Consider the following 26,575-nt stretch of genomic DNA (forward strand, 5'->3'; position numbering starts at 1 on the left):
TTATGAAATCCTCATTATTTCATTGAGCTTTGTGAAAAAGTTCCAGGAGATCTGTTCATTGGTTAAGGAGGAAAAAAGTAAAATGTAAGCAAGGGTATGTTGTGCCGATGGTCTCAAGAGTGACAGACAACCCAGATGTAATGACAATTCGAAGTGCTGTAAAATTAAAATAGTTTGAGATAGAGTGAAACAATTTTAGGGGGTTTCTTTCAACCATAAGAGAAGGGTGTACACCAAATTTCATCGAAATCTGAGTTGGTGGGTAATATACATGACCTAGTTGAAATGGTGTGGAATGACCCATACCTCAGTTGAGAAAAATAAAATCAGAGTGAACTCTGAAAAGAATCAGTAAATTTGATTTAATTGATTTTTGTTATTTAGCGTCGCTTTTCTGCCACTTTTGCTAATCGCGACGATGAGAATGAATGATAACATGATGAGAGAACACCCATGCCCATGCAGGACCCATGGGGTCGTAGCGCGCTATGCTAACCACTCCGCCACGGAGGTCGGCAAGAATCGGTTTACGTAGTTCCAATGTTTCGAACTTACTCACTGACATTAGTCAGATAGTTCCATAAATCCATATATTATTAGAATGATTAAATCAAGAAGACTTAGGTGGGCAGGCCATCTGGCACGAATGGGAGAGGAAAGAGGAGTTTACAAGATTCTTGTTGGGAAGCCTGATGGGAAAGGATCAGTAGGAAGGCCAAGATGAAGATGGAGAGATAACGTTAAGATGGACCTAATAGAAATCGGTAGGAATGGAAAAGAGTTGATTGATCTTGCCCAGGAGAGGAAAAGATGGAAGGCTTGTTTTGCTGCAGTGGTGGCTCAGTCGGTAACGCGTCTGACTACCATGCTAAAGGTCCCGGGTTCGATCCCCGCCCGGTTCAAATCCGGGAACTTTTCTAACGATGGAAGCGGCCCCGGCGCCCACCCAGCGTCGAATAACATGGGTACCTGGGGGAAACCCTGGGGGGTAAAGGCGGTCAGGGGCGTGATGCTGATCACATCACCCCCACTCACGACCGGATCAAGAAAGTGTGGGGCGTTACCCCCACACCCCCTATACGCCTTCATGGCGTGGTGCTATGCACAGGGGAGCACTTTACCTTTTTCACTTTACCATAATAAGCCTTCGGGTTTAAGAAGGCTAGAGAGTTAGTTAGCTCCATATCTCTAGTCCTGTTGAAGGTAGTAAAGCATCACTGAGTGAATTATAGGGGGGAGAGAACATGTGTAAATAAGAAAGAAATTATAGAGAGGGTGATAAAGTAGTGATGAGAGCAAATAGAGAAGAACATGAGGAGAGAAGGGAATAGAGAACTAAAACAGGGTGACAAGAGATAAATACAGCAAAATATCGGGAGAAGCAGGGAGGTTAGAAAGGAAGTAAGAGAGAGATTTGAACACGGGGATAGAAAGATCTAGAAAATGATAGAAGGTACCGATAGGCACATTCAAAGAGAGCGAGAGGGTAAAAGATTTAGATATGTATACAGAAATGGAGAAAGAGTTACACAGGAAAGAAATGAGAAAAAGTATGTGAGTGAATAAGAGAAAGAGGAAATTTGGCATTTGTATACAATTCAATATCGTGGATAGAAAACGGGTGCGATGTCCATCATTGCAGTTTGATCACCTTTTAGAATCTTGACTATGGCGCTGATACAAATCACATCTTATCTACCAAAAACTGTAAGAAATGGAGCTCAGGAATCCCCAAGACTAGCTTATGGAATTCATGAACCAGGAGATGATTTAGGAGGTAAGCGAGAGCTGTGTCATCGACACAAACTCTCAAGTGCTTCTAACTAGCGGAAAACTAAAGGGAAAATCCGTCGAGATTCAAGAATTTAAAATGGAAAGGAATGAGTCACCACTGCTAAGACGACCATGTCGTGTTATCCACCCAAGCAGTGCCTCGCGCTGAAAGTAGGATACCGCTCGGTAACCATGCACTGCATCCGGTGATAAGTGTGTGTTCGGTCGTTTACTCCAATAAAAGAAGACAATAACACGCAGGTGAGGTATCATGCGTCTTGCGAACGAGTTCTTCCTCCAGCTTGCATAATGCCGAAGCACCATTACTAAATAAGACAAGGAGAAAGAGTTGATGATTCCGTAGAAGAGAAAGCGGTGATATGATAGTAGACTCTTGCTACTCTCCTTCTTACATAAAACCATCCATATGAGAACACATGACACGACTTGTGAGGGGGGGGGGCAGAGGAGGAATCACGTGCTCGATGTCCCCCCGAGGGTACGCCTTGTGCCATATTGCTTGCCGTCCGGCAGCCCGAACCCGCGAAACGAAAGTGGTCACACAAGAATCTGGATCCACTGTTTAAGCATCGTGCAGGAATCGACAAGTGTCTGTAGACAAGATGAAGTTGACGTGTGTGTCTGTTGTGGTTCTGGCTGTATTCGTGAACTATTGCGCGGCTGGTCATCACGAACGTCACCCTGGTGAGTTTAGTATTACCACAGTTTGTTGGTCGTAGCACCAACACATGGCGCGTTTGGTTCCAGAGTTAAAAACTGGGTCATGGACTGGTCAGCGCCTGGTTTCTATTTCTTGTTATTTTGCACAAGAAGTGCTTCAACTTCATTCAGTTGCGTCACTGAGAATTTAGTAAGGGGGGATACGCTTTCTGTAGGTACTCAGTGTAAATTATGCCATTTTTCCGTGTGGTCAACTTTATTTTCAGTAAAGAAAAATGTGAACTTTACTTCGCGTTTCTGCACTTTCTGTAAATTGCGAGGATGAGGATGAATGTTGATAAGATGAAATATACTCTGTTCCTGGAATCTCTGGAGCGAGCGCCTGGAAACAAGTCTCTGTGCAAGTAGTGACTCGAGAGGGCTCGACCAATTAACTCTTGAGAGAGGAAGTGAGTGCTGCTACCAGCCAATTGCAGCAGAGCGCACTGTTGATCTGCCCAGTTGCTTTCTCCCCTTTCTCCCACAGTTTCCAGGGACAGAATATAGTAGACGATGTGGCAATCACAAACACATACAGACATGACGCAGCACAAGTCCCATAGAGCAGTTGTACCCAAAGTGTGCACCGCGGCGCCCTTGTCCCTTCCAATACTTTTACTGAACTACTTACTTGATAGTCTGCACATGGTTTTAGAATCGGACAATCACATCAATCCAAACATGTGCTTATTTAGTACTTTTTTACACATAAATGTTTCTGAATTTGAAATATGTGTTTATTTTTTTAACTTATACAAGCAACCTAACCACACTAACTGAGCGTTGCAAGCTGATGGGTGCCGCGGAAAAATCTTGAAACACTAAGGGTGCCGTGAAATGAAAAAGTTTGGGAACCACTGTCATGGAGGATTATGCTGGCCATTGGTCCAAGCACCAGAGCCTCGTTAGTCTGCAAAATGCAGTTCAGGGGGGTACCACGTGAAAGTGAAGTTGGGAGTCTCTTGAGCTCCTCAAGGAAAATGAGGACCCCCACTTGCACTAGCGTAAGCGGGACTTTTGTAGGTTGCTGGAATTGTTTGTAGGATTTTTTGTTTTAAGTCCATTTTATAGGCTAATCGGGATTACAAGGCGACGACGTTACCACTAAGCTATAGGGGACGCTTTTTACTGGAATTGTAAACGTTTGAGTGATATAGCTGTGTTCTATGTGCTGGGTGTTTACACTATAAATCTTTCGTTATTACCAATCTTAACCTTCGTATTAAAAGTTGTTCAAATACAAAAATGGTAATCGGGCCATTTTATGGCGAGTTTGCCCATATGACGTAGGTTTCTCCCAAATCGCTTACTGCTTTCATTTGTAATATTCTGATTTTCGGAAGTAGCCCCTTCAGCTCCTATCCTGCGTGCAGCAGTGCCCGCTCAGGCAGGCCATTGATTTTATTGCCAAAGAAACTTTACAAAAAGTAGAAAAATTAGGTAACTGTATCCTCTGCATTGTTGTAATCAAGAGCGTCCGTAGGGAGGGGCCAGGGGCACCTGTCCCCCCCCCTGAGATTTCTGAAAAAGGTTACTGTAATTCGAATGGTAAAATTGTAGCGATATTTTAACAAAAAATATTATTTTCTATGACTTACAGGCCGTACGTTACAGCAACTATTATTATTATTATTATTTGTAAGTAGGATTACATTTAAGCTTACAGTCTATTTTACATTGATCTATATGTAAATATGCACAATATGGAAATTACAAATGTAGTTATTTAAAAAAACAGTAGTAGTAGTCGTAGTAATAACAACAAAAATAATAATAGCAATAATAATAATAATATCAATTATAATAATAATAAATAAATTGTATGACTCTGCCCCCTGAGAAAAAAATCTGCAGTGGCCCATGGTTGTAATGAACAATATTTATAAGACTATCAGTTTCAGTGCTCCAATTACCATACTTAGTTTCATGGTAGTTACTGTCGTCGTATTCGCTTTATTATTTAGGTCCTCTTTTTTCCGCTTGGCTAATCGCGACGATGAGCATGAAAGGTGTTTAGGTGTAGCTTACAGAATAGAAGAGAGGCTGACTTTGCAGTGTGTTCCTAGATGGCCATCGCCAATGTTGGAATAAACTAACACTAAAAAGTTGGCTGAAGAAATGACGATTAATTTTCACTCCTATCCAACCACCCTAAAAATGAGCAAGGCAGTCTTTACAATATTAACAATCCTTACATAATGAACCTAATTAATGTAATTTCAATGAATCAGTTTAAAAAATAATGATACACAAAAACTGCAATTTATAATCTGTCTTTATGTGTGATAAAATGTCCAAATTTAAATAAGAAAACGGCTGTGTTCAGTTTTGTAAATTGGCAGGCAGGCTTGAACATTGAGAATTTTCAAGTTACATCTAACAATGGAGAAGGTGAAAATTTCCGAGATTCCCATAGATTTTTACCTGATATATCACAAGGCACGGGAATAGACAGATTTTTTTCCGGGAGAAAGGGCCAAGAATCTCTTTCTCAAACGTACGGATCGATTTATTTGAATTTCTCGTGACTCAAAGTATATAATACAAAAAATAATAAATTTTAATTAACGTTCATTATTATTATTATTATTATTATTATTATTATTATTTTGATGCATAGCACACATTACTTTTAATTTCATTAGTTACACAGTAATCCAGAATTGATTCATTTTTGTACATACTAGAAAATTTCAATGTTTGGCGAAGATAATAGAATTCAGCCCCCTTCGGTCATCTCAGCGAGCTTTTACTTTTGGAAATTAGAATTTATGAGCGGCATAAATCATGAATGGTATAAAGGATAAATTCTAAGGTCCTTTCAGTTCTACAAGGCCATTTTCATTTTATTTACAGACATTTGCTTCATTGATTGATTTTTCATATTTAGCGTTGATTTCATGCCACTTTTGGTTAATAACGACGATGAAGATGAGTATGATGAAATTGATAGAGAGACACTAGCAAAGAATACCAATGCCCAGGCAGGGTTTCGAACCCGGGATCCCAGGCGTCGTACCTTACCATGCTGTCCGTATATACATTTGTGTATGTTTATTCACACAAAATCCAAAATATGACAATTGACACAGATAAGGTAACTCCAGTAACACATTAAAGTCCATAAACTGCTAATGACGCACTTTTCGATGCATTGAAATACACACAAGAATGCATAAAGGGTACCGTCAAACGGAGTAACTTCATCTTTGAGGGTAACTTCGTCATGAGACTGATAGATGTCGGTAGGAGTCTCATGCTGGTGGAACAAAGGGAGTGTGAAGCCACACACGTGCAGTTGTGGAGCGGACATCAAGGGAGGAAGTGTGAGGTGTGCAAGTGTCTGTGCGTTGGCGATGTTTGCAGCATTTCCTCGTGCACGATGCCAAGGACATATCAGAAGGTAGTTGGTAGTATTAGAACTATACCTCCGACCAGGTGCAGGAAGCTTTACGACTGATCGGAAAGGGTAAAACGGTCGCCGAAACGTGACGATCTTGCCTCTTCATGGGGGTAATTTTGACCTGCTAGGAACGTAAGCAGAGATGACGAAGTTACGCCATTTGCTGGGGTAACTTCAACAAGAAAATGCTGACGTATTTTTCACCCCCCTAATATTTTGGGATTTCTTTGGTATTCCTTCAGTACATTTATAAAGGACCAAGTGTTCCTTGCGTATAATTTTCGTGTTGTCACTCGCCAGGGATTTTGCAGGGCACATTAGAATATGCCAACATCTGTACGAAGTTATCCCGTTTGACGGTATACATCTATCAGCTACCGCTCCGGGCGATGCACTAATATGTATCAATGGAGAAGATTAGACACAAACGGTTCAAATAAACCAAAATCACTCACACATTTAACTGTGTCAATCGATAAACAGAAAATGCATCAATCTTGAATTCATGCATTTTGTGACTGACCCAAAGATGTTCATTTATTTGATTATTTATTTTTTATTTTGTGTTTAATACGCACGATATATTTGTGCTGTTATGAATTTATATTTTTTTATGTTAGTAAAACGTGATGTATAATTATTATAATTATTATTATTGGTAATGTAAAATTATGATGTATAAATTTCTACATACATTTTGACCAAAGCAACGGTAAAGAAACAAAAGACAGTAGATCAATAAGTGATAAAATATATGAAAATTTTAAATAGTGACGTCCGAGTTTCATTGAAGTTATCAAAATCCTAATTGCTATTTCGTAAAGTGAATACTAGGATGCTTCGTTGAAGTTCAAGTAAAAGGCTTGCTTCAATAATTTTGCTCCTACAGCCAGGATTGAATAAAGGAAGGACAATCTCCTGATGCGTGGTCTGAAGTTTGCGCAATGGTAGTTATAGACTTTTAAAATTTTATTTTGTCTTCGAGTTGCAATTTGTTGAACATGTTGCGAAGGCAAAATTGGCGACCCTAAATATATTATATCTTAAGTTTATTATTATTCTGTGCAATCATGGCAGATAAATCTAAAGAAACGAAGCCTAGACATTCACGTAGGCTAAAATCTAATGTTGAATATGAAGGAACCTACTTAAATAGTAGTAATTCTCTCGATGGTGACATTTGTGATGTACAGTCAGGTAAGATTGAAGGAGTGGCTTGTTATGATAAACTCGACAACTACCTGAGGTATGTGCAATGTTTTGATTGTCATTCGTGGTATCATGTTTCATGTTTGAAGCTTTCCGTCACACATTGGACAATTTATTCTACCACTAAGGAAAAATATTGTTGTAACAAATGTGATTCCAGTTACGATCCTTACCAATTGCCGGTGTATTTGGAAAGTATAAATCCTAATTTAAATGACATAATAAAAGCATGTAGAGTCACTCGGGGGAATATGCCCATCGGGGTTAAATGCCCACCCCCTCGTATCTCGCGCAACGTTAATGTTATGGCAACACTCCGACTCTCGTTTGAAAGCGCCCTCCGTGGTGAAACGAGGCAGCAGGTTTGGAGCTTGTGAGAAAGATCTGAAGCCATTCAGGGTTTATTTCATGAGGTAAGAAGACAATTTTTGTGGTAATATTTTTTTGGACGTTGCTGTATTAACAGTGTGGAATAATATTCCCAAGAGAGAAAGAAACTGAATTATATTTGGTGTAAAGATCAAGAGTCATGGAAACATATCTGTAGAGTGAAACTGCCCCATGGTGCTCACAGTTCCCAACCCAGTTATTCAATTTTCTGCTTGTAGCTGTGGGGTGATATGCCCACAGAAATTAAGTACAATGCCAAAGTACAAAGTAATGCCCATGGGCATTATTATGATAAGAAAGGACCACAATGTGACTGGATCCAGTGTATTCGTTGCAGTATGTGGATGCATGAAATATGTACCAAATTCACGTCCATGTGTCCAAAGTGCAATGCAATTTCTCACAAATGTAAGCAGTAAAAGAGGTTATGGTAAATTGAAAATAAATGTTGTTAGAACGCTATGCTTGTCTGTGCAAATGATATTTTGTTTACGAAACAAACGTTAATAATCTTCCAGTTAATGCTGTGTATTATTTTCCTTGAAATATGTCATGTCAAGTATTGGGTCATTCCACGTCAAATCATCCAGGCCATGTCACCCACCATCTCCGATTTTGATGAAATTCGGTATACGTATAGAACTTTTGATGATAATTACAAAAATGACAACTTTTTTGAGATTGGCCAAGGGGTTCAGAAATTACGCGATTTTAAAAATATCCCTGTACGCCACTTGCGGCTCCACTTTGAATGACACGCATTAGGCTACAAATTATAGTATCTTCTCTCAGGTTTGTCGTAGAAATTTCAAGTTTGATTTCTTTTGCTCAGGATAGTGTAAGCTTTCATTTAAATAAGGTTTCTGATCAGTGTATCAATAATCATGTATTTTATGTATAGTTTCATGTATTTTTTTAGAAAAATAAATGACTAACTTCAAGAGCGAATTTCGTGCAATGCCCCCCCCCTTCAATTTCACCCAAACTTTATATACAGGTAGCTGAGAGTGGGTACTAATGCTTGATGGAAAAATTGGGATGGGCGGTTCAGAGACAGGGTGATAAAAAAATCATTTCATTAAAAGTTAATCTTATTATAAATGCTTATGTATTTAGCACAAAGTCTGAAGTACAATATGTTTTGAGGTATAATATTCAAAATTTCTGTTCACTATGTGTGAAGGTAAGCATAGGCGTAACCTGGTGGTGGCAAAGGGAATCATTTTCCCTATCCAAAATTTATAGATTAATTAAAACCTACAAATAATAATTGCAGTGGAACCCCGATTTCAAGTTCCTCGATTTGACATTTCCCTGCATTTTACATTCAATATTGGTGGTCCCAACATAACAACCTTTCCTCGGTTTTACATTTTCTCGCATTCTAAGTATTTTCAGCTTTGTCCCCTGAACAACGTAAAATCGAAGTTCCACTCTATCTAAGTTAGTTTCAACTGTCTTCAATTTTTTAAAAATATGATAATCATAGTCATTAGCATTCCCAAGCTTAGCAAATTTTCTTCGAGAACATTCTTCTTTTTGTGCATTTTATCTCAATATGGAATTTTTTTTATACTCTTCACGGAGATACGTAATATGAAGTAAGAATTAATAATACACATTTGTGCTGATTGAAGTTTTTCCAAATCGAGCTTTTCTTGCCACATACCAGAGAAAATCTCCTTGTGATGGGGGTGGTTGGAACACTCACAAGACTTGTATAGACATCAACTGTATCAAGTAACAAGTTCAGCAATGAAGTACCAATTCCATAGAAATGGTATTAGAGGCATAAATTTCTTATTAATCACGTAAGGTGAAATGATAACAACCTGCAGTACAATGTGTCAGCGAATGTAAAGTACTATACAACAGCATCAGGAAGATTAAGTATGCACTGTTTTGAACTTAGGCTACAGGTTATTTACAGTGTTCGGTAAGTTACTTTTTACAAGTAACCGAGTTTCATTTACTCATTTAAAAAGTAACTCTGTTACAGTTACTGGTACTTTGAAAGTAACTGAGTTACTTTACAGTTACTGTAAAAGAAATTTACAGTTAATGATCATTGATTTGTGTAAAAATTACAAATTGTGTTTCTAGTACATAATCCGTATGTCTTCATAAACCTACATCACTACTGCAAATAAATGATGAAACACAGAATCAACTTTGCTTGAACGATTTTAATTAAGAAATCATTTGAATGCTGACCACGGTATTTTGAATATGGTGTCATTGATTCCACTTGCACCTATTTCTTTCTCCTCCATTCCAAGTTCAACAAAATCCAAAGATCCACTCCTTCAACGATGACTGTTTCCTAGCTCGACAGTCCACCTAAAACATAGAAGTTTTCACATACAAGTAGATATGAATTGAAGTAAAGCGTGGATGAAGTTAGCATGCAACAAAGCATAGCTTCCTTGACAGGCCGCCAATTCCAAGAAAATCCTTTTACGTAGCATCCAGAGAAGGTACAGGTATATTTTTTTTACAGTTGGGAACAGAAAATGTGAACGGCACAATTTATAGTGCATGAAATTTTGGCAATGCATAGTATATAATCGAGTAAGTATTTTTCGGTACTATCTTCATGAGCGGAACTTGGGAACTATCTTTGCTTGAGAGCATCAAAGTTTCCAGTCCCATAAAAATAGTGTCAAAGATTATTTGCTAAATACATTTGAAAAATCACAATAATTACTCTTTTTTTGTTTGTTCCTAAAGTGCCAGGAGGTTCACAAAATATATTTAACTTGTAGGTTTTAATTAATCTATAAATTTTGGATAGGGAAAATGATTCCCTTTGCCACCACCTGGTTACGCCTATGCTTACCTTCACACATAGTGAACAGAAATTTTGAATATTATACCTCAAAACATATTGTACTTGAGACTTTGTGCTGATACATAAGCATTTATAATAAGATTAACTTTTAATGAAATGATTTTTTTATCACCCTGTCTCTGAACCGCCCATCCCAATTTTTCCATCAAGCATTAGTACCCACTCTCAGCTACCTGTATATAAAGTTTGGGTGAAATTGAAGGGGGGGGGCATTGCACGAAATTCGCTCTTGAAGTTAGTCATTTATTTTTCTAAAAAAATACATGAAACTATACATAAAATACATGATTATTGATATACTGATCAGAAACCTTATTTAAATGAAAGCTTACACTATCCTGAGCAAAAGAAATCAAACTTGAAATTTCTACGGCAAACCTGAGAGAAGATACTATAATTTATAGCCTAATGCGTGTCATTCAAAGTGGAGCCGCATGTGGCGTACTCAGAGATTTTTAAAAACGTGTAATTTCTGAACCCCTTGACCAATCTCAAAAAAGTTGTCATTTTTGTAATCAGCATGAAAAGTTCTTTAAGTATACTGAATTTCATCAAAATCGGAGATGGTGGGTGACATTTTCACAAAATTCTGGATGATTTGACATGGAATGACCCTATTACAACAATTGTTTCTTGTATTGGGCATTTTACCCGTAATGGGTACCCTGAACACGAGGTGATTTGCCCAAATTTACATTCATCTGTTTTATTTTTCTATGGTTCTTTTGCTACAAGACTTACAGTAATAAAACGTGTAGGTAACAATAACGAAACATGTAAATTTCATTTTACATTCTCTTCATTACGACACTCCTGCATTCCACGAAGCTATAAACCGCCAAAAAAAAGTTGGACGTATTACCCCGAGTGGCTCTATGCTTCTAGCATACAATTAGCTTTTGTAAGTTCTAACCAAGAACTTAAGCCTCAGTCTGAACAGTCTAATCAGGAACTTAAGACTCAGTTTGAACAGTCTAATCAGGAACTTAAACAGTCTAATGAAGAACTTAAGATTCAGTTTGAACAGTCTAATCAAGAACTTAGATCAGAATTAAATCTGTCTAATGAAAATATTCAGGTGAAGTTCGAAGTTATATCTTTGAAACAAGCTCAATTATCTAGTGCACATACACAGTTATCTTTACAGCTTGATTTTAAATTTCAAGCTGTTAATGATGATATTAGTCATGTTAACAATCGGCTCTATATTTTAATGTCTGAATTTAAGGACAAGATAGATGCGGTTGGAACAGCGTGATTACAATCAACTACACGTCTTGAATCTGTATTTCATAATTAATGTCGAAATGTTGATGACACACTATCTGAATTTAAAAAAAATGTGCAAGAATCATTGAAAGAACACGTTCTTGATTATGACCAACGTCGTTTAGATAATCTCAATTCAAATTATAATAACTGATCTGCTAACATAGTTGATCTTATGTCTAGAGTCACTATTTTAGAAATTAAAACGATGTTAATGCTGATGTACATAAGCATATTTCTGATTGTACAGAAAAATCCCAACAGTTGAATTCCCGTATTGAAGGTATGGAACAACATATCAAAAAGCTTCAAGCTGATGGCAATGATTTAACAGTCAGTCAAAGTTAATTCTAACGATAATGATGAAGGTAGCGTAGCCCTTGAACATAGTTCCTCTGCTCGTAATTCAGCTGTTACAAATAGTAAAAGTAGATCAATAAGTGATAAAATATATGAAAATTTTAAATAGTGACGTCCGAGTGTCATTGAAGTTATCAAAATCCTAATGGCTATTTCGTAAAGTGAATACTAGGATGCTTCGTTGAAGTTCAAGTAAAAGGCTTGCTTCAATTTCGAGTTCTTTTGGTAGTATTGTTGCTTCCTGACAGCTAAATATAGTGACAAAAATTATAAAAATTAGTTTCTCACGTGTTGTGTTTTAGATTAGATGATAAGGTAGGTGGACCAAAGGTGGCCATAGTTATAATCTTACAAACCTTTAATGAGAGATAAATTTCTGAATTATCAACGTGTACCAAATGGTTATTTTCTAAAATTGTTTGTAAATTAAAAAAAAAGGAATTGCAAAACCGTTACATGTGGGCCACCTTGGGAACCGTGGATTCAAACATGGCCCACGCACATAGTTGCTTTGAAAAAGTTACTTGTGGTCAAGAAAACATATTTAATTCATGTTTATTCACGTTTCTACAATTTATTAGAAGAAATTGTTACTATCAAGCTTTTGATTGTTGACATGCGTTATATACGTGTACAGTAACGACGATAGCCGACCTCCGTGGAGGAATGGTTAGCACAGTCCCTACGACGCCAGGGGGTCCCGGGTTCGAATCTCGGTCTGAGTATGGGTGTTCTTTGTTAGTGTCATCAATCCCATCACATCATCACTCATTCTCATCTTCGCGACAAAAGTGCCAGAAAAGCGAAGATAAATAAACCAAATCAGGCATAGGCCTCCTTAGGAACTCGCTTCTGGACCACATTTTAAATAAGAAAATACGTATCGTCGCTTTGAAACAAAAAAAAAGATTTTTACAATGTAACTACATGATTAAAAAGCTAAAATGAGCTTTCAAAATATGTCTAATAAATGAACATTCGTTAATTTCGAGGATGTACAAACACACATTTCTTACTTACCAGAAAATTACAATGATAACTAATCTGCTCGAACCCTAGAGACCTGCACAAGACCCGGAAAAACCCCGTCTGCGAGGAGGCGCGCCTACAATAATATGCAACACGCACGTCAAGCCCAGGTGTTCGACATCGCGCAAGCGAGCTTCACGTCACAGTTGTGCACAGGCATCGATGCCTGCCAGGCTTTTTTATTACCCGGGTCTTAAGAAGACCCGTGAGACTCTATGTAGTTCTTGCAAGTAGACGCGAGCACTGCTGTCAGTGTTGCCAACGGCGATTATATTTCACTACGCATGGAAATATTTGAATTTCTGCTAGGCGCAGGTGCCTTGAGGTTGTATAACCATTGGCGTAGCAAGGGGTGGGTGAAGTGGGCGACCACCCTGGGCCTCGCGCATGTAGGGGCCTCGCCTCCCGTGAGGTTGATACGAAAAACGTAATAAATGGAAGTGAGAAAGATAGAAAAGGCTAATTTTTGTGGGCAATAAAATTAAAACATTTTTTTATCTGGCTTTATATTCTAGTTTAACGTTATAATTTGAATGAATACGTCAAATCAGAGGCGGGCGGGAGCTCTAAGCCTAAGGGGCCCAAAAAAGTCAAAGCAATTCTCATTTATCATGTAAAACATTAACGCAAAAATTGCTTGGACAATTTTATGGAATTATTATTTTCTTGAATAGAAAACGCTTTGTCTTGGCTTTTCTTCTGTCTCGTGACCTTGCATAGCCTACACGATTTTAATATGTTAATGATAAAGCACCTCAAACTGCCACGGAGCAAAGTATGGGACATTTAAATGCTTCCGGTGTTTTAAACTGAAGAAGGGTATGGATAATTTTAGCAGTTCGTCCTTCGTTCCTACAACTTCAGATGCGGCTATTGCTCTCTGTAACGGGGACGAAGATGATTTATCTTCAGAATATCCTGATAAAGTTTTACGTTTCAGGAATGTGCTTTAATCTGAAATCAAGTGCTTTGGTAAAGTTTCTACTCCTTGATAGCTCTACACTAGCTTCCAGTGTTCTCTGTATCCTGTACCGCCTTCTGTTTGTTTCCTACTCTTCAAGTAACAACCACGAAGAAAGAACTATCTTTCTCAAAATTGAAACTTAGGAAAATCTTCTGGAAGGTAGTGTCGAATGGTATGATTCAGCCAAAATTTACCGGACTCAGTAATCTCACTCTTGAACGAGAAAGGGAAAGATCTAATGATGTTGTGAAGTAAATGTGTCATTCGTTGCCCAGAAGCCAGCTTTCTGTTAAGCAAGGTGGTTTGATTTAAATCAAAATTTAAATTGGGGAATTCTATTTGAAAAAATCACTTATTGAAATCACTTTAAATAAAATTACAAAATAATGTCCACAAGAAATTTGTAGATATCAGAATCACTTTTTGTGAAAGTATATTAATCTCGTATTCATTTAATGGTGTTTATTATGCTCTAAGAAAGGAAATAAAGGAAACAAAATATATGTCCTGATGGGGTGAAGCTCATACGAAAATAAATGTAATATGTCATCTGAAAAAAAAAAAAACCAACCTAAATTTCCTTTGATTTAAAATTCAATAACTATCATTAAAACCTCAAAATTCGGCTACTAAGACTGTGAATGTTATTTTAAGTTAAAATTATAAAGTACATCCAGAATTTATATTTGCACTGGAAGAAACGTTACTGAAATTATAATAGTTTCATTAACACACTTAGCGTTCCTCGTCCCGTCCCTCTCGGCGAGAAGAAGTCATTCTTACCCGCCTGCGTCTAGGACACAGCCGTCTAACGCATAGTCACTTGCTGCAAGGGCTGGACCCTCCGTTGTGTCGTGTTTGCAATGTTTTATTAAGCATTCGACACATTCTCGTTGAAAGTGTCGATCTTGCTTACCTCCGGCAGACTTTTAACCTTTCCGGCTGTTTGTCATCCCTCTTGGGTGATGACAGCAGCATTTTATCAAATGTTTTTAGTTTTTTACGAAGAGCTGGACTCTTCCACCGTCTGTAAGGAGGTTTTTAGTTTGTTTGTTCTGACTTTTTAATGTATTGTGTTTGTCTCGTGCAGGTCTTTTTATAACCTTGCACTTTTAATTTTTTCCCAAGGGGCTATTTACACCCCTTTTTAAGATTTGAGTCAGAATTTTAGATAAGGGGCTATTTCCCCGTATACATAGAAGGGTGCAAAATGGCCTTTAGTGCCGACGCACCCAAACAATTTTTAAATCAATCAATCAATCAATCATTAACACACTTAACAAATATTTTCATATTAGGTTTATTATGTTCAGTTCCAGAAACAGAGAAATGCATATTTACATGTAATTTGTTATTTGCTTTAATCAAACTGTTCAAATATTTTACAGGGCCGTTTATCAGAAAAAGCCTTTCTATTTAAAAAAAAATATGTCTATGTGTACGATGTCAAAGGAAAGATCGATTTAAATTTAAAAAATAAAAAATAATTTAAAAAACATTATTTTTATCCACCCAGTTGTTAAGAGGGGCGGGGAAGAGGATAAGTAAGTATTTGTATTTTCTTCTTTTGAATACATAAATGTCAAAGAAAGATATGTTGTAATATGTGAAAATTCAGAGGTAGAGCATCGATTTGTATAATTATTAATGTAAGTGTAGCCACAACCAGCCAGCCATTCTAAGTAATTACATACATTTCCTGGAAGAATCTGACTGTACTTGAGGGACCCAAATTTGTTTCTTGCGGACGCGTACTATACGATTTTGTTATGCTACTGCGTCAAATATTTAATATTACAAGAACATTAAGACGTAACAACAAAATGAGATTCACAATTATTATTATCATTTAAGCCCTAAATTCAAAGTAAACTGGTACAATTAATGTGCAACAAAGGCAAAATCGCTAATTAAAAAAGTCAAATTAGCTGTATCAATTGATTACACCAAAGATTTCACACTTACGGTGCAAATGACTATCGTTTTAAGATTAGTTGATGTTGAAACCGATCGTGTCGAAGACCTTGAAGGTAGATACTTTGGTCCCCTAGACAGGATTGTGGTTTAGCGCAACCCCTTCCCCCCGCTCTATCAAGCACAGACATTTTATGTGCGTCCTTCGATATTTTCTACTTAAGCCATGGTTTGTGACATTTACATCCTACAAATTTTGAAATGAGGAAACAAAGAACGACTCATTAAATAATATATATATTATAATTAAAGGTTCTTATTTAAGGATATTTCAGTTGTCTTACTGTCTAAAGAACATCTTAAAAAACGTACTATTACTACTGCCTTGGTTAATGAAAATTCCAGCAGCGTGTTAATGTAGCTCTGCCAAGTGTAAATTTCTCTTTCGCGTACTATTAAATATAATTTTCGTCAGAAATTAATTATTATTATGGGCTATTATATAAATATAATAATTTGCTGACATTTCCTTGATGACTGTATATCGATTCACATTGATATTTCAAACTTAAAGAACGGATGGAGCCTTGCATTCAAATCTCGCCCAGGGCCTCGCGATATGTTGCTACGCCACTGCACCTAAGATTTTTGTAACTTCTCAAATTAGTTTCATTATTATGTCAAACCAACTACCACACATTTTCCAAATTTGTTTGGAAGGTCTTCAAATTGGTTTGTATGTCTTGTTCATTTTATGTCACTTTTCTGGTCTTGAAATCGTAAATCTCCTCTCGGTTTCATTTTTACGTTGTTCGTTTGTTGGAATGTGTAAGTAGCATTGCCTGCTATTTGCACTCGTATGAAGATACAAGCTAACAATAATTAACAATAATTATATTTTGCATCGTATTACTACCAATGCGGACTGTAGAACTAGATAACTAGCAACAACATTTTTTTTTGTACTGGGTACAGAGTCTGAAGAAAACCTTGCTAGAAGGTTGAAACGTTACGTTTAGTTTATGTTTTAAAATAAAATACATTTCTGCGTTGGTCTGCATACTGAGTTTTTCATATCATGGAAACAAGGCTAACTGGTGTTACAACAACATGAGCGAACGACGAGAAAGAGATGACAATATTCAAAAACCTTTTACAATGCAAATTCTGATTTCATGTTCCATTTTATGGACCATCGTGCCTTAGTGTTCAGGGGGGGATCTTGAGGAACTAATTCGGATATTGAATTCTCAAAATTTCACCAGAGAGAAAATCTGTTTGATTGATTGATTCATTTATTTGGTCAATTTATGCACAATAAGGCTAATCGGGACTGGACTATAGTTTAAAGTGGGATCCGAACCACCATATGCTTCCACCGGGTATCGAACCCGGTACCCCTTGATTACAATGCGACGACACTACCACTGCGCCATATCGGATCACCCCCCCCCCCCAAAGTATAATGTAGAAGAACCACCAGTCACACAAAGTTCCAAAATATTTACGATGGTACTTTTTGCGAAACTTGGTTCAGGTGTCACCAGTGGCGATAATTAGGGGCGGGGCCGAGAAAGTGCAGTTGACCCTCCCCCCGACTTTTTGAAACTTTTGCACCACGCTAACCTCATGTATCAAGGGAAATTGAACTGTCCTTGCCCCCCCCCCACTTTTGCACCTTGGCCCCTTAGTTTTGGAACCCAATCGCCGCCACTGGGTTTGAGTGATACAAATGTTTTCTACCATATAAATGTCTGCAATTTCAAATTGATAAAAGTGATGAACATTTTCAGTGCTCCTAGAACAGTTTAGAATCTAAAAGTTGGCAACGGTGACTGCGTGACTCATGTATCTGGAGACGGTGCAAAACCGGAATGAGCGTTCGCTGAAGATAAGCGAGCTTCGTCTTGCAAGGCCTTCCAGTTACCCGTGGGCTTTCGATGCTTGACGGGTCAAAACCCAGGTTTATAGTTTTACTCACCCGCCCGACCAGCCAGGCGGGCCTAGTAAGCGATTCTGACCGATATGCAAACCTCTCGATCCTCAACACGATAACTTATATAAAATTGGTGCTGAAAGCCCGAGACATTTGATTTTCTGCATAGTGCTCCAGAGGGGAACTGGGTACATTAATATAGTTCAATTTGTTAGCTATGTTAAATACTAATATGATTTTAGCAAAGTGACCTTAGGAACTAAGGCTACCAATTGCTTACCTACCTTATACGGTGTATTAAATGTATTTTATTGAACACTCACTATTAACAAAGCCAAGCAAAATTGCACGCACATGGAGAAATATAACGCGCACTGTTTTACCATTTAATTATACTGTAGGGCTAAATAAACGAAAGATATGCGAAATATATGTTATGAAAACAGAAAATCACTCGAATTTTACTGAATTTCCTTTCTTCAGGTTCCAATGTGGTGAAGAAGGCCCTGAGACAAGAAGAATACTATGAGGACGACTCCATAGAGCATGGTGACCATAGAATTTCCATAAGATCAACGTTCAACCGAAATCTCAAGTTAAGAAGAGGAAGAAATAAAATAGGATGCCAAGGTAAGGTACCTCTAGAACAGGCTTGAGCAACTTGTTTGTACTAGTGAAGACCAACGATCAGAGATCAGTCGCGACCGGTTACGTTATTTTTTTAAAAATTTAGGGTTGTGTATTATTTAGTCAATAAGTTTAAGCTGTTTCTAGTAAGTTTTCGTAGTTACATGTTTTTTGTCGCGTTAATAGAAAATACAAAAGTGTCTAAGTGATTTTATACTACAGTTGAGACTGCTTTATACGTAACTCAGTCCTGCGCAATTCTGTTTTATACGTAAATTACTGTAGCTCCCGGCAAAATATAATTTAAAAACGTGTTAATTAAACATCATTTGTACGTAATGCATTTATACGTAATTCTGTGTTATACATACTAATTTTCATAATATACAGTTGATTTGTACGTAACCAAGCTACAACAATGTCACAGATGTGATGGTTTTCAGTTGCTACTGGTCAGCAATGGACAACAGGAGGAGGGAAAGTTACACGCTTGACTAGAAAGTAAAATTTATATGGGAAGCGGACGCTAATCCTCATGAAACTAAATCTGAAATAGCTGCAGATTTTGGCATAGCTTATACCACACTTTGCACAGTCCTTAGTAAAAGAAATGCTATTTTAGACGATTTGCTTTTTAAAAAAATTGGGTACTAAAACTATAGACTACTGTAGTATTTCAGTGTCAAAAATGTTCACTAATAATGTGACAAATGTTGTGTATTTAAGAATCAAACTTTTAGATTCGTTAATTTACCACTTTATGACAGAATTAACCTGTATTACGTATATCTTATTCCTTAAAATAGATGTAATTAAGTATTTTAATAATGATATGACATGGTATATAAATCTGGTTTGTAAGTAACTCTCAGTTATACGTATTATTTATTTTCTCTTCACCTTGGCATATGTATAAGTCAGGTTCAACTGTATATCAGATTTGTGGAGCACAGATGGAACTTGCCATCAGAGTTCTTCAGGGCAGCTTTGAGAAACATGCGCTATGTATTATGGTTGTTCGCTTCGCTGTTTGAAAACAAATAAACATTTTGAAAGAAAAATGTAATAAATAAGAAGGGATATAATAAACAGATTACTAGAGGTAAAGAAAAAAATACAATGCGGTGAAATATGCCTGAAAAACAAGGGTGTGCGCGCGACCGATCCCGGGTTAAATAAAAACTGGATTTGATTTGCTTCCTTTACCATAAAAATCTATCACTTGTTGAAAAGTTCCTTGTCTTTGTACTTTTTCATGATGCACAGACATCAAACAGATGGACAGAGACAGAGAGGATGGGACGGGGGACAAGTGACCCCTCCTTGTAGTTGTAGCGAAGCTACATTTTGGGAAGAGTAGCTATAAATGTAGTCCCGCACCGTGGCCGAGTGGTCTAAGGCGTCATGCATTGGACTCCGGCTACGGGACGCTCGCAGCGTCGAGTCTCTTGGGGGAAGCGTAACAACTTTTCTCCTGAGATTTCGGCCTTTGTATGGGACCGTTGACCACCCACCATCGTGAGGAAATTGGGGAGCTTCGAATGAGTAGCGTAACCAGGTCATGAAAACCTACAACAACGACTGGGGGTTCGTCGTGCTGACCACACGTCACCTCGTAACTGGTTGGATGATCTCCCACCTCGACAGGTGGGAGTGAGACCGGCAGTCGGTAGGTTGCGCCACGTGTTATTTTGTTAGCTATAATTGTAGCAAAATTACTTTTGAAATGTAGAAGTTTGATCACCAGGACCCGAATTTCGATGACCTAAGATATCAATAGAATGACCTAAAAAATTAATTAAAATTTTTGTCTTTATTTCAGGATATGACAATTAGTACGGCATAGTTTTTACTTCTGTAACGTTAAAACTGAAATTTCAAGGTGTATGTGAATGTTAAGTTTAAAAATCTGTAAAAATCTTACCTTATACAAAATTATCGAGCAGCATGTTGCTTTGTTCCTACAATCGCGTGGCGATAAAATTCTTGTGTTCATTGTAACCGACATCAAGGCGACAAATGTCAGATCCTGGATAAAAATGAATGGGAGAAACGTAATGCAATTACATTACTTTCATTACAACTGCGCCAAAAAAAAGACCATATTATTACGTAAAACTTGAAAAAATGACCGAAAAATGATGTAATACTTGAAAAAAATTACCTGAAACTTAAAAAATAGTAAATGTGCACAATTCAATTAACATTTTTATAATCATAGGTACATATTCAGGATTTTAATACTTAAGAGCAATGCATACTACATATGGAAAAAAAAGGTGATTTGTCATAAAAATAGGGGCGCTGCTGATCACTGACTATAAGGGTTGTTCCATCCTGTTTCCAGGTACAGTAGGATGCGCTTCACTCAGGATGAACAGGCGGACCGAGGGGTCGGGAGCACAGTTCTTCCTGTTCACGAGGGCCAACCCGGAGAATCCCCAGCCCCTGGTCCCTGGCTCAAACATGCTCCTGCGGTCCAACTACAACCCGAAGAGGCCGACCAAAGTCATCATCCACGGTGTGAGGGAGCAGCAGACCAACGGGAAACTGTCCGTGGAGAACAAGAACGTGTTCCTCGCTCTGGTAAGTGACAAGTGGGCTCAGGCCAGGGTTGTTAAAGGTCCAGGAATTTTAAATAATTTCGATTCCCGCCCACGAGAGAAAATTAGCAAGCGTAAATGGGTTCTAGACCGTAAAGAACCTTTTTGTGTTTAACGTATTTCAATTCGGTCCAGGGACCCTTTTTTTCCGGATCAATTCAAATACGGGCAAGGAATCTTTTTTGAATGAAACAATACGCTACTTGGACCGAATTTAGATTGTGCGAGGAAAAAGGTTTCGGTCCTGTTAAGGAACCCAATAGAACCCATTAGAATTTATGGGTTCCTGGACATTTACAATACTGCCTCATACAATGTTCAAAGCTCGATCAACATTAGATAATATTGGTATTCGGAAGTTGCATTTATACAATTTTAAAATGTGTGACATGATTACGGGTTACTGTAAAATTATGATTTCAGAGAAGGTGAGAGAGAGAGGGGGGAGGGAAAGAGAACAACCACAGAGAGAAATAGTGAAAGAAAGCCACAAAGAAATGAGATAGAAGGAAAGAAAAAAGTAGAGAGAAGGGAACACAAATAAAATCAAATAAGTGAGATTGATTGATAAGTCCACTTTATACACAGAAAATTTTCGGGACTGGACCTACAGTTTCAAGTCGTATCCGAACCACTACGTGACTCCACCGGGTATGAGGGTGGTAACGAAATAGCAAATGAATGGCAGAGAAAGAGAGAGAGAGAGAGAGAGAGAGAGATAAAAGGACAACCAGAGAGAGAGAGAAAGAGATAAAAGAACAACCAGAGATAGAGAGAAAAGTTAGAAAACAGTGAACAAATGAGAGAGAGAAAAGTTAGAGAAAGCAACAGTGAACAAATGAGAGAGAGAAAAGTTAGAGAAAGCAACAGTGAACAAATGAGAAAGAGAAAAGTTAGAGAAAGCAACAGTGAACAAACGAGAGAGAAAAAGTTAGAGAAAGCAACAGTGAACAAATGAGAGAGAGAAAAGTTAGAGAAAGCAACAGTGAACAAACGAGAGAGAAAATGTTAGAGAAAGCAACAGTGAACAAATGAGAGAGAGGAAAGTTAGAGAAAGCAACAGTGAACAAATGAGAGAGAAAGACAGTGAACAAATGAGAGAGAAAGAAACAAACAGCGATAGGGAGGGAGGGAAATAGGGAAGGGAATACAAATATAATCGAACAAACAATTAAATAGAAAGATAGAAAAGTAAGCCTGATAGAGAAGTAGCACAAAATATAGCGAACGAATGACAGAAGAGGGGAAGAGAAGTAAATGAAGCTAGTGAGAGTGTACAGGAGAAAACTAGGCAATATAAAAAATACAGTAAATATTTGCGAAGATGGAGGTGAATGATGATATGATGAAATGTATGAATGGACACTCACAAACAGCCATGTTCAGGCCGGGATTCGAAATCGGGACCCCTGGCGTCGAAGCGGAAAAATCAACATAAGACAGTAAGAAGACGTTCTACGACATAGGAAGGAAGACGAAAGATTAGAGAAAGAAAGATAGAAGAACAGAAATAGGGAAAAAGAATACAGACACGTAAGAGAAATTTCCTCATATGTAAGAAATGTTTCCATATTACAGATATGGTCACGAGACTCTCTCCCCTTCCATGGGCACCAATCATAAATGCTGTTACCATATTCTTCATCATTTTTATTTTTGGCAGGTCACAGATTTCCTGTCCCTTCAAGATCAGCAATCACGTCACCTAATCATTTCTGTTCTTCATAGTTCGATTAACCAAAAGTGGGAGAAATGAGACTTAAAGATAACGAATATTAAAAAAATAGGGTTAACACCTCATTACGGCCAATCAATGTAAAGTATTCTTACACACGCTAGGACTGAATTTTGTAGACAAACGAGGCTCTGGCGTCTGTACCTATGGCTAGTATAATCCTTGTGTGTGTGTGTTGTCCTGTGTTTTGTCCTTTTGTGTACTGAGTGCCCCTTTACAGCTTCAGCTTTTAACACAAGTAAAAATATTTTGGTCCGGTATGACAGTTAAGTTATGTTAGTTTTATTTTAGTTATGGTAAGGAGCTGGACACCGTACAATGTGACGGGTGCAAAATAGCCTAAGTGCTGACGCACCCAAAAATATGGATTCAATCAATCAAAACTAATTGGTGTTACCTGCTCAACCTCTATATCGTCGGACGGCAAAATATGATCTCGTTTTGTTAGACGTCTTTGTAATATATTTTATCTTATGTGAAAAAGGGGATCGTGCTTCCACCTAGTATCGAATACGGGACCCCTTGATTACAAGGTGACCACGTTACCACTATAACCAAATATAAACTTTATGATTTCTTGTTCTCGGTAATGAGTCGTATATTTTATCTTTTCCTGTTTCCATATTAATGAATAATTCTTATGTTTTAATCTTCATGACATAAACAGAAATACGCATGTCAAGAGTGGAACTTCATAAATAAATACACCCCTCACAAAATGCTTGGAATATTGTTATACAGTAAAACCGCGTTAATCCGGAGTAATGGAGGGATAAATTGACCGGTTTAACGAATGTCCGGATTAACTGAAATAACCTAAAAGAACAGTAGAAAGTGCATTAAAACTTCGTTTATAGCAACAAAACACGTTTATTATTGTGTATTTAAAGGGCATAGGCCTAAATACACTATACAGAACAGTACAGTGGGATCCATGAGTATTACCGTGCAAATTGTCCATCACCATGTTCGTGCGCTTTATTTGACGCAATAAGAGCTTCAAAAATTAAAAGAAATCTCAAAACAAACTGTTGACAACTTCTGCACCAGCATACATAAAATCCATCACTTAAAAACATACAGGATGTAAGAGAAAAATTTATGAAAATAGTCGTGGACAATTTGCCGTGTAATACTAGTGGATCCCACTGTACAAAGTCTGCGGAAAACAGAATTTCATCAGTGGTTGACTGCCTTTTCTTTGGGAAGTTCTCTTGTTGACTTCTAGCCACATTTAAAACCTTGCGTTCTGCTTTTTTCTTCTTCTTTTTGCCTTTTGCCTGTCCGGATTAAACGAAGTCCGGCTTATCGGGGTCCGGATTAACGAGGTTTTACTGTATCAGGCAATAGGTGATAGACACGGCCTTGGAATGCAACAACACATGGTACCTGTCTGGTGGAAGTACTCGTCTCTTCGCCGACATATGCCACCGTGCCTATCACCTATTGCCTGTATAATAATATTGTTGTGCCTAATGTAAAAATATTCCAAACGTTTTGTGAAGAGTGTATATTTAAATTTATAACCAGGTGGATTTACATTTTAAAACATAAAGCCATACATAAACAAGGTCCAATGTAGTTGCATTCATAGACTATTACAATTGGCCATAGCTGCCAGTTCACCATGCATAATAATACAATTACATTTGAAAATCACAATAATATCTAGGGTTTTCGGGAAAGGGGACATAAGTCACAAACTGCGATTTTTATTGCTTTCATCTAAGTCACACTGAATCAATTCAAGAAAATGTTACAAGTATGATTTTATATTGGGCATGTGTAAGGATTCTAAATAGTATTGCCCTCCGTGGCGCAGTGGTTAGCACAGCGCGCTACGACGCCAGAGGTCGCGTGTCCGAATCTCGGCCCGTGCATGGGGGTTCTTTATGAGTGTCCCCTCATATCATCACTTAGTGTCGACTATAATAAAACAAATCAATCTAAACAGTGATGATTCAACATGTATAAAGGGTTAGTCAAAAAGAAAGATCAGATTTCAAAATCCGATTTCAAACAAATACCATAATACACGGCAGAAACATAATCCGCAGATCATTGGGTAGATTAAGGTTCAAAGCTTTGTTGTAAGGCACTTGGTTTCGTTCGTATACTAACAATGACGTTTTGCGTGCTACAAGTTGCTAAGTGTGAATACATTGTGCAAGTGCAACGCAAAATTCGAACCTTCTGTCACAGTCGCCAGAGTGCAATGTCTGCATTTACTGCAACTTGTACGGCTGCATATACACAACACAGGCAAGCCTTGAACTGTTTCACATCTTGAAGAGTAGCAGGCATGCTGGTTTTTTTAGGAATGCCCAGATTTTCTATGGCTCTCGTATAACCTCGACGTTTTCATGGGACGTCCAATGGACTTTTCCCTTTGCATATGCAAACCATCCTCGACGAATTTCTTATGCCACCCGTAAATTTACTTATGAGTGTTTGTTGAATCTACGGCGGAATTCAGGTTGCACTTGCACGGATTTACACTTCGCAAATTGTAACACACAAAACTCATTGTTAGGCCACGAACGAAACAAATTTTCCTACATCAAAACTTTGAACGTTAATCTATCGAATAATGTTCCTGTCGTGTATTGTTTCTTTGAAATAACATTTTGAAATTTGATCCTTCTTTTTTACTAACCCTGCATTATACAAGGTTTGCTATTAAAATAATAAAATTTTAAATTCTGCTAAGTGTTTTTTTCCCGAACAGCTTAGTAATTTTCTCCTCGTTGTAAAACAATTATGAACTTTGATTTCCCTTGCAGGATGACTGTAATGTCGTGCTTGTCGATTGGAGGCGAGGAGCCAAGCTGGTTTACCCAAGGGCGGTCGTCAGTTCCCGAGTTGTGGGTTCCCAGCTGACCAGGATGGTGGAACAGATGCTCGGAACGGGGGCCAACGCCTCCGAGTTCCATCTCGTGGGTTTCAGCCTTGGGGCTCACATTGCAGGCTACGTGGGCGAGGCTCTGGCCAAGAAGGCAATCATGCTGGGTCGCATTACAGGTTGGTATAGCCGCTGTACTTTTTTGCTGCTGCTTTTTTGCATATCCTCCTCAATTTCCTTCATAGTATGGCCAAAATTTTTCGCTGTTACTTTTCCCAAAATTCGCGTTCTTATTTTAGCCTACATTTTTCCTGCCAAATATACCTAAAATTATACCTTTGTTGTCCTTTTAAAGAAGCATTTTAATTTAGTCACATGGCTTTCCCCGTGATTTAAAGGTTAGAAACGCGTTTTGAGGAAGTTATTTTACATTTCTCGCGGGACCGATGTTACGGCTAACGTATGACAATAGGTGCGCACTCGATCTCCGCGAAAACCGCACCACTTTGCTCGAAGTTGCAAAACGATCCTATAGGAGGTGAAAAATCGTGGGACACATCCATTTACATGTGCTTTTATGTAGCTGTACGACTTATTCCATACATAACACGCACCATAGGTTATTTTTTTATAAAATGTTGAAAAAATATTATGTACGCGTAAATATGGTTCATTTTATTCTCTTAAGCCTAGAACACAAGAAATGTTGAATCCTAGCGGTATTTTTCGTCTTGTAAGCACAAAATGTGTTGAAATTCATGGAAAAGGCTACAATTCGCACAAAATTCGCGATTTCGAATGCATGAAAAATGTGTTTAGAACACACCACTGCACATATATAAACACATATTTTCCAACAAATAACATTTTTCTACGTTATCACATTTGCGTAAAATCAAGGTCCGTAGTGAAGATCTACAGTTAGTTCTTAGTCTCGTCTTAGTCTCGTC

The 26,575-nt window shown here is 37.9% G+C and overlaps 1 protein-coding gene across 1 annotated transcript in view; it reads left to right on the forward strand.

Annotated features, from left to right (window-relative positions):
- The first annotated feature begins 2,314 nt into the window (after positions 1 to 2,314).
- LOC145978802 (pancreatic triacylglycerol lipase-like) overlaps positions 2,315 to 26,575 on the forward strand; it is a 39,401-nt gene continuing 15,140 nt past the window's right edge. The window contains exons 1-4 of the mRNA XM_083111648.1: positions 2,315 to 2,478; positions 18,302 to 18,448; positions 20,793 to 21,031; positions 25,567 to 25,804. Of these exons, the coding sequence (XP_082967774.1) occupies positions 2,397 to 2,478; positions 18,302 to 18,448; positions 20,793 to 21,031; positions 25,567 to 25,804 (706 nt within the window). The 5' untranslated portion in view covers positions 2,315 to 2,396. The remainder of the gene's footprint in view (positions 2,479 to 18,301; positions 18,449 to 20,792; positions 21,032 to 25,566; positions 25,805 to 26,575) is intronic.

Source organism: Lepisma saccharinum, chromosome 1 (assembly GCF_977018435.1).
Source record: "Lepisma saccharinum chromosome 1, izLepSacc3.1, whole genome shotgun sequence".
Taxonomy (NCBI): Eukaryota; Metazoa; Arthropoda; class Insecta; order Zygentoma; family Lepismatidae; genus Lepisma; species Lepisma saccharinum.